Raw genomic sequence first — 9,811 nt, 5'->3', positions numbered from 1 at the left:
GTAAAAATTCTAACCAACCTAAAAGTTTTCTTTCCCACAGCGACAACACTCAAGCATGATACATGAGGTCAAACGACATCCATCCCCTGGGTTGTGTTTTGTTGTTGTTGTTGTCTTTGTTTACTCAGAAAGCTCACGTGACCAGCACATAAATATATACATTGAACAAGACACAAATATCTGCCCTGATCAGAAGAACTAGATCACCCTGGAAGTAAACCCCAGTGAGAAACGTGTATGATCACATCCATAGTGAAGTTATACATCTGCCTTTCTTCTTGACACTGTACTGAAACGAAAACCCCTTCATTTACAGTCCCCACAAAGTACACATGTCCTATTCATGCCCTTATCAGTTCTGAACTATATGTTTTAAAAAGTAAAATACTGGAACGCCTGGGTGGCTCAGTCAGTGAAGCCTCTGACTCCGGATTTCAACTCAGGTCACGATCCCACAGTTCATGGGTTCAAGGCCCACATCAGGCTCTACTTGGGATTCTCTCTCTCTGCCTCTCCCCCATTCACACACTCGTGCTTGCCCTCTCTCTCTCTCTCAAAATAAATAAATAAACTTTTAAAAAAAGGTAAAGTATCTTTTTAGCCAGGACAGTAAATCAAAACACCATGGGATGAGCTCTGTCACTATCCAACAGTACAGAGGAAACTTTCTATGACAGTAAAGAGTCAACACACAATAAGCTACTTTGAAAACACAAAGAGGCAAACTGATGCATATTTGTCACAACACATTTATGGACCCTTGAGTGCTTTTTCCAAAGAGGCCAATAAATGGCAAATTGTCACATTCTGAAGAGAAGGATGAAGCAGACAGGGTTGTCTCCACTATTTGGAATCTAGACAGACGTGGCATCAGGAAGCACAAACCAGGGTGCTCCCATCACCAGCCAGGCCCTGTCTTCAGCAGCTCTGATACCTAACAAGTGACTAAGAGACCCTTGTCTTCGCTGCCGTCCCCTTTTCAAAACCTCACAGGCTGGGAGTCATGCAAGACTTACCTGCTACCTGCTTGCAGGCCTGGCGAGCTTCTGGCAAGTCAAGTCTGCACTTTTTCCACCGAAACGTGGTGGCCACCGGGCCGCTCATCACCTACAGTTGCTTAAATGACGAGGAAAAAGATGCAGAGGAAGCGGACAACAAAAGCAGCCTGCGAACTGCACACTGGGATGTCCTGTTGTGGGGTGGCTTTTATTTTTCCCATGAGAGGATCTGACTAAACCTAACCCAGCCTCCTCTAAATACCAGACAGGAAGTTACATGTAGCAGTAAGTGAAAACTCCTTAGGTCGTTTTCTATTATTGTTGTTGTTGTGTTTTGCTTTTTGGGGTTTTTTTTAATTGTCACAACTTGGAGTCTTTGGATGGTTCTAACGTACTACAAAGAGATTATAACTTTGCTTCCTGTTTTGACAGTGTTGGCTGGTAAGGGACATCTCCACCCACCTCCCTACCCACTATGTATATAAATAGAGGTATTTGCCCTGGTGTACAACTGGGCTGAAGAGTTCGGTTACATATTAACCATACATCAAAGAATAAATGGGACTTGTTATTTTACTTTAATAGGCATATATACCTTGGAGAAATGAAATTCAAAAGGATACCTTCTTAATTCCTTACACATTACTATGACAGAAAAAAAAAAGAAAGAAAGGAACTTACCCACACAGAATTATAAAATAAGAAGTAAAACTTTCGACTCATACTTTCCGGCCTATTCTATCTCGTGTATGTGCTCTCTTGCCGTGCACATGTTATCCACACACATACGACAACCAAGGAAAAGCATTACCCATGGTACCTCACTCTGTTTTTTTTTTTCCTATTCTTTTTGTCTCTCCTGCTTTGCAACAGAAACTTTATACTTAAAAGCAAGATTTTCATATCTCATAGAATATGTACCCTTATCAGGATACACACGGATTTAAATTAAAAGCCATCTCTTTTCCTGCTACTGACTGAAATATGATAAAGAGAAACTTGGCAGGACTTGCCCAATCTCTGTGTGTTTGCTAGATTACAGGCATGACTCTGGCAAAATACTCTCTAATACAATCTTCAAATCTGTAAAATGGGAGTAGTGGCCCCACCTATTTCCTCGAATTGTTGTGAGGAGACAGCAAAAAGCACAGTGGTACAGATTATGTCACATAGTCAAGCCCAATTCTTTTCTGTAAGAGGTTTATTGACATGTAATTCACACAGTATGTAACGAACCCATTTAAAGTGTAGAATTCAAGGATTATTAGTATATTCACAGAATTATGCATCCATAACCACAATCAATTTCAGGACACTTTCATCACCCCAAAAAGCACTCTCTCTCCGTTTTCTGCCCTACCCACCAGCCCTAGGCAACCATGAATACCTACTTTCAGGTCTCTACAGGTTTGCCCTTCCCAGGCATTTCATATGAAGAAAACCTTGGAACATGTGGTCCTTTGTGACAAGCTTCTTTGACTTAGTATAATGTTTTCAAACTCAGTACTTCACTTCTGAATAATGACTGAATAATATTCCATTGCATAAATACCCCACATTCTATTTATTCACTCATCAGTTGATGGACATCTGAGTTATTTTAATCTTTGGCTGATATGAACAATATTTCCATGACGATTCAGGAACAAGTTTTCATGCTGACATACGTTTTCACCTCTCTATATGACTGCTGGGTTATATAGTAACTCTGTGGCTAACCTTTGGAAGAGTGCCGGACAGTTTTCCAAAGTGGCTGCACCATTTACGTTCCCATTACCAGGGTATGAAGTTTCCAATTTATCCACATGTCCACCAACACGTATTATCATCTGTCTTTTTAATTACAGCTGTCCTAGTGCATATTAACATATCTCACTGTGATTTAATATGCATTTCCCAGGTGGTCAGCAAAGCTTAATTTTATCAGTAGCCCAAAAATGTCTCCGTTCTTGTAGACAGGGCTCAATACTCAAAATACAGAACAACCAGTAAGGCATGGTGACCACTTAGTCAAAATGGATAGTGGCTACAGAGATGAAACAAGATCTTAAAGGTATCTAGCTGTAACAGTGGCTATTTTCCAAAAGGTATGAAAACATTCCAAAAAAATTTAACTGGTGTAGCTATACAGGTTCATACCAGCTAAATTACTACTTTCGAATTAGATCTCCAATAAGAGGCTACTAAAGTGGTTGGCTCTTCTTTCTCTACTAAAGGGCTGCAGAAGAAAACTTAAACGGAGATGAAATTCTCAATGTAATATGATATTTCCATCGTTTACAAATCATTTCTCTCCTTCTGTCTTTCTGTATGTGTCTTCTTCTTGAATACAAAGAGGTTCAACTAAAGCAGCCTTTTGAATAGCCATAATTATTTACAGGAAGAGATTTTAGACCAGATGTGATTTAAGATTGAGACTGCCCCAAATTTTGAAGGTAGCCAAGAGGGAGAAGTCAAGAAATAGACACTAGCAATATTTCCCCCTCCCCTCCTAAAAATGTGATATTGGCTGAAAAGTTATGCGCGCCCCCACGTTTATCACATTATTTACAATAGCCAAATATGGATGCAATCTAAGGGGCTCTTGATAAATGAAGGGATAAAGAAGCTGTAATATACGTGTGTGTGTGTGTGTGTGTGTGTGTGTGTGTGTGTGTGTGTGTAAAATATTCGTCATAAAAAAGAATGAAATCTTGCCATTCACAACAATAGAGACGTACTTAGAGGGCATTATGCTAAGTGAAATAAATCAGACAGAGAAAGATAAATCCCATATGATTTCATTTATATGTGGAGTCTAAAACACAAAACAAACTGGAACAGATTCATAAATACAGAGAACAAACTTGTGATTGCCAGATGGTAAGGGGTGGGGTGATGGGCAAAATAGGTGAAGGGGATTAAGAGGTACAAATTCTGGTTTATATAAAATAAGTCACAGGAATGAAAAGTGCAGCACAGGGAATATGTAATAGTGTAATAACTTTGTATGGTTGCTGATGGTAACTACTTACCATAGTGAGTACTGTGCAAAGTACACAATTGTGGAATCACTATGTTGTACACCTGAAACTAATTAATACTGTGTGTCAACTAAACTTCGAGTAAAAAAGAAATGTGATATGGGGAGGACAGTAATTATTCTAATTCAAAGGGATTATCTAATCTAATGCTATCTAACTCAGAGGAATTATAGTTTTCTTCAGACTATGGTATTTGAACAAATTCATGTTACAACGATGTTAATTATCTCTTTACTAAAACATCCTATTTTAGGATTTTCATCTTCTTAATCCCTAAAAAAAGAAAAAAGAAAAAGAAACAGAATAAAACCTACATAAAACATGACAAAGAAAATACAAAAATGCCACAAGCTTTAAAAAATAACAACTTTTTTCTTTATTTTCCAATATAAGGCCTCAAGCCTGGCAACATGTATTAATAATATGATTCATCCCTCTTCTAAGAAATTTTCCATGTCCCAAGGCTGCACTATGTAATCCATTGTTTTAGTTACTTCTTGGCATACAGCTAACTATGAAACTGACCTCTGAACTTTCCTATGTCAAATAGAACTTTCCATTGTGGGAAATTTCTAAAACATTCATATTAAGCTAAGTGGAAATGTCATCAAAGCTCAGGAGCAAATATGGTGTATATCAACCAATACAATTTCTAAAGTATATTCTATGCAAGGAAAAGCAAACCATTGATCAAACACAAGTGAAAAGCCTTTATCAGAGTTTCAGTAAATACTTGATGGTGAGGAAAATCAGAAGCAGCAATCAGCTTATCAAAGTTATCTGAAAGTTCTTCTAAAAAGATCTAATGGGAGGGCACTTTTTAAAACTGTTCTGTAATGTCAGAACCCACTCCATCCACAGACCCCTTCTGCTAGATTACACGGTGACCTCATTTCTAGTTCTTGTGAAATCAATAGACCATTTATGCCGCAAGTATCTGTCTAGGGTATGCACTTTCTTATTCAATCTGGTGTTGACAGCAGTAATCAAATTTTGTACATACCACTAGGTCTATTATAGCTCAGCAGCAACTGGCTGCCAGCCTAGGTCTACTCTCACCAAAAGGGAAAGAAAGGATTGGACTGGAGAGAGAAACACAGAACGTATCAGCTGAAACCACGGGGGCTGGTGTCGAAGCCAGAGAGTGAAGCACAGGCAGTGGAGACTCACCCAGCTGCTTCAAAACGGTCAGGCCCAGGTGAGCGCACCCTGGCTGTCAAAGGCACACTTTTTTTTCACCCTTTCTGTTATCTGCAAACCCTCTTGGCTTTATAATATATAAAATCTATAAATAAAATATATAAATATATAAATATATAAATATATATTTTATTATAAATAAATATAAATAAATATATAATATATATATATAAATATATATATATAAAAATTATATATATATAAAATTATATATATATATATTATATATACATAAATATATATATTATATATATATATAAAAAATATATATATATATAAATATATATATAAATATATATATATAAATAAATATAAATAAAATATAAATAAAATATATAAATATATAAATATATAAATATAAATATATAAATATAAATAAAATATATAAATAAAATATATAAAATCTAACCCTGCAGAGCTGCAGACAAAAGCTAGAAACAAACCACACCCTCCACCCAATACCAGGAAGGCCAAATGCAAGGGAACACTGGAGTTACGGCACTTCCGGGGAACTCTCTAGACACTACTGGCTTCATTTTGTAACTCTTCTACATGTACTTAGGCCAGAATCAAACATTTTTCTCAGATCAAAGAAATGCTAGGTTAAGGCTGCCTGGGTGTCTCAATCGGTTAAGTGTCCGACTCTTGGTTTAGGCTCAGGTCAAGATCTCATGGTTTCGTGGGTTCGAGCCCCATGTCGGTCTCTGCACTAATGGTGCAAAGCCTGCTTGGGCTTCTCTTCCTCTTCTCTCTCTCTGCCCCTCCCCTGCTCTCTCTCTCTCTCTCTCCCTCTCTCAAAATAAATAAATAACCATTTTTTAATGCTAAGTTAATCTTCTTAGGCTAAAAACAAGGTCAGTTTTAAAAATAATTGGGGAGGGAAGAGACCTGACTTTGAAATTTTACTGGACTTGCTGTCTTAGACTTTAAATCTGCAAGAAAACCACACTCTAGCTAATAGATATTTTCTACTTAACAGCAGCATGGATGCTGCCATTTCCTGGTATGACAAGTAACTTTTTTTCATATTTTAAAATTTGAAATAAATTTAGATTTACCAAAAAAGGTATAAAAAGAGTCACACAGAGTTCTCTTACTCCCCTCACTTAGCTTCCCCAAACATTGTCACCATATTACATAACCAGACTATGACTGTCAAAACCAGATAATTCGCATGGATGCAATACTACACTTTATAACTACCCTACAGAACATATCCAAATGTCCCCACTTGTCCTCTTTTTCTGATTCGTGGTTGAATCCAAGATCCTGCACGCAAGCAACACTTCAAAAATCCAGGATGTGTCCTTTTCAATAAATCATGCACTATCTAAGGAACATTTCTGATCCCTCCAAAGTTCTGTTTCTTTTCATGCTAATGAGGAGGTGTCATCATTAACCACAGAGTCTTCCAGGCTAGGAATGTTCTTTTCCTCCACAATTCTCCTCATATTTCAGCTGTCAGTCTTATCAACCTTACCGTATAAACACAAGTCAAAATGACCTTCACAATCCCTTGTCCAAAAACCTTGAACCAGATGTTTTGCCGAATCAGAACTTTTCCCATTTGAGCAAAGTTAATAGAGCACATAGGACATATATTACATTAAAACAAAATAAAACAACAACAAAAACAAACAAACAAACAAAAAGCCAGCAAGATTCAGGGCAATTTCCCCTAATCAAACACATTAATAGTTCTGCAACAAATGTGTGTGTATTATGAATGGTAGGTGGGATAGGTAAAGCTTTTAAAAGCATCTTATTAGCAGTTCAAGTCAGATTTCACCACCAAATGAGTTCAAGGTCAAGCTCAGATTTACTGTCAGATGAATTACAAAGAAGGTACCTTTGGGTTTTCAGAGTTCTTTTGAACTACTACAACTGCAGAGGAGGGGCTGTGGAACTACCTATGAAATCCAGTGGCCTCATTCGTCTCCCACCCACCTCAACTACATCCTCTTTCACTCACCTGGTAGAGCCACCTGCAATGTCACCTCTGCCTCTAGGATCTCTTCACTCCAATTCACATTCCCACAAATTCCCCGCAGTGACCTTTCTCAAATACCTACAACTCTCTAACCTCATAATCCTTAAAGATTTCCCATGCCAAAAACAGGAGGAGTTTGAAGTCTACTCATCTTCATGAGGTTAACAAAGGTCTCCACCATCAGAGCCAACTCCCAACCGTGCTGATCATCTACACAGCATTACAAAAAAGATATAGTCTCTGTCCCTTAAGATTCTCACAATCTCATTCAAGCCCTTTCATATTTTCATCAGAGTAATTATTGTTTAGAATACAACGTCTCCGATAATCAAAGAGCATATCTGGATATTTTAACTCATTTTTTCTCTAGCTAGGAAATTCTACCTTAGCTCTTGATCACATTAAATATTACTAACAAAATCCCACATCTTGACATGAAAAGGATTTTTCACATGATTTTAAATAATATATCTAAAAATACGACACTACTGTTGGTATGGTTAAAACAATTACAAAGAGAAAGAGCCAGAAAAACTTTTCTAAAAACAAGCAAAACCAAAAAAGTAACATCAAGAATGGTATTTAATGGGCTGAGTGATTTCTCATGAGATTGTTTTTCCAAAGCAGAAAGATATAAATAAAATCTGAAATCATGCCTTTGTTTCCATATTAGAATATTAATGGAATAGAATGACATTATAATCAACAAAATTACATGAGAGTGAGTTAAACCAAAATCCCCACCAGCAAAGACTTTAGAATTTATCCCCAGTCACACAGAGGCTGATCTCAGATGCAGACTTTAAGATGATGCCAGGAAAGGACGAAAGAAATCCTATTTTAAGTATTATTAGTTTCATTGTCTAGTGTGCAAACAGTCAAAGATACCTACTTGGAATGATGAATTAAAAGAAAAATTCCTGGAAGTTGTATTTCAGAATTAAATGACAAACTTTCTTACAATTATCTCAGGAATGCTGCATAGAAGTAGTGAGATTAAGAGGTAAAGAACAAGTACCACCAAATCCCTTAAAATGGGTGTTGTAGGGACAGGGGGTAGGTGTACACATCCACTGCCTACACCCAGACAGAGGAGGGATTCCCTCCAGGATGGCACTCCTCTCACAACAGTGTGTGTGTGTGTGTGTGTGTGTGTGTGTGTGTGTGTGTGTGTGTGTCTACACGCGTAGCAAGGTTTCTCACCAGGTGTGTTACTTCCAACCAAAATGGCAACTGCCTGGAATCAACTGAGGTGAGGCCTCCAGTAGCCGGCAGCAATCTGTGTTCGAACAGGCCAACACTCCATGGCTGCCAAGTGACGCCAAGGCTTCGTAGAAGCCAGGCTCCAGGCTGCCAGGACAGTGGAAGGAACCCTGGAGTACCGGCTGCTTAAGGCAGGGATCGCTGGGATGGCGACTCCAGCAGCAAACAATCCACTCTAGCAGAAGAAAGGAAGGTCATTGCCAGGGTTCTCCAGGGACCAGGAACAGTTATTTAATAAGAAGAAGGAAACAACACAAATGCTTTGAAAGGAAAGAGGAACTTCGAAATATTTTAAAAAGGAAGAAATGGGGGGGGGGGGGGAGAGGAAGAAAATGGAAGTGACTTTTCCGAATTTTTTGCATGTCCTGTTTTTATACATCGGGTGAAAAAGAAATGCTGCCATTTCTCATTTAGCTTTGTTTTTCCATCCCCTATAGCACAGTGACTGGCACGTGGCAAGGACTTAATAAAAGAACATTTACTGAAAGAAGTGAGACGAGCTGATGTAGAAGACATCAGGGCAGATGTTAACAGTGGGGGCGCCTGGCTGGCTCAGCCAGAAGAGCATGCGACTCTTGAGCTTGAGGTCATGAGTTCAAGCCCCACGTTGGGTGTAGAGATTACTTAAATAAATAAAACTCAAAAAAAAAAAAAAAAAAAAAAAAAACACAAGAACAAAGTTAACAGTGAACCAGGACAGTGAGAGGAACCCAGGTCAGCTCTCACATCAGAGAGCACAGTGCATGTGGCAGGCCCACCTGATGCAGAAAGGAGGTGGCAAGGTCTATGGCAGGATAGGGGTGAAATGAAAAACTGCAGCTCTGGAGCACACCCCAAAACTGCAGAAAGGGACTCCTCAGGGGACTAGAGAGTTGTGGCCAGGTAAGAAGGACAGAAATATAAAGTAGAAGCAAGAGAACTGCCAACACGCTGGGCTGTGGAGCAAAGGTCAGCAAGTGACTTTTCTTGAAGTACACCTGCTGGCATTTTGAGGAAAACCTCTCCAGTGTCTAGATGGTTCTAGAACCATCATGCTTCGGGAGAAGGTGTGATGAAGAGAAGCATGGGGAGTATTCTTTATTGTTAGCGGTAAAAACATTTAGTGGAAAAAGTGGCCTGAGTCCCATGCATAGCACACACTAGCCTATGCATCCAGATGTGTGGCTCGTAACACTTTGCCCCTCGGTCACTTGCAGTGATGATCTCAATCCAGTGTCTTCTGTTTGGAGCTCTTATGCAAATCTGAGGATGTTGGCCACTCAGAAGACATGGGTATTAACATGTGTGAGTCATCTGTACATTCTGCCTGCAGCTGACACCACACAAAGATAGTCCTG

General features: G+C 38.7%; 1 protein-coding gene across 1 annotated transcript in view; it reads right to left on the bottom strand.

Annotated features, from left to right (window-relative positions):
• The window catches only part of UTRN (utrophin), a 469,064-nt gene extending 467,407 nt beyond the window's left edge, over positions 1-1,657 (bottom strand). The window contains 1 exon segment of the mRNA XM_086708068.1: positions 1,017-1,657. Within this exon segment, the coding sequence (XP_086564194.1) occupies positions 1,017-1,104 (88 nt within the window). The 5' untranslated portion in view covers positions 1,105-1,657.
• Positions 1,658-9,811: the final 8,154 nt, after the last annotated feature.

Source organism: Puma concolor, chromosome B2 (genome assembly GCF_028749965.1).
Source record: "Puma concolor isolate L17-30 chromosome B2, mPumCon1.1.hap2, whole genome shotgun sequence".
Classification (NCBI taxonomy): Eukaryota; Metazoa; Chordata; class Mammalia; order Carnivora; family Felidae; genus Puma; species Puma concolor.
The sequence above is the reverse complement of the archived record's forward strand: the minus strand, read 5'-3'. Positions and strand labels throughout refer to the sequence as shown.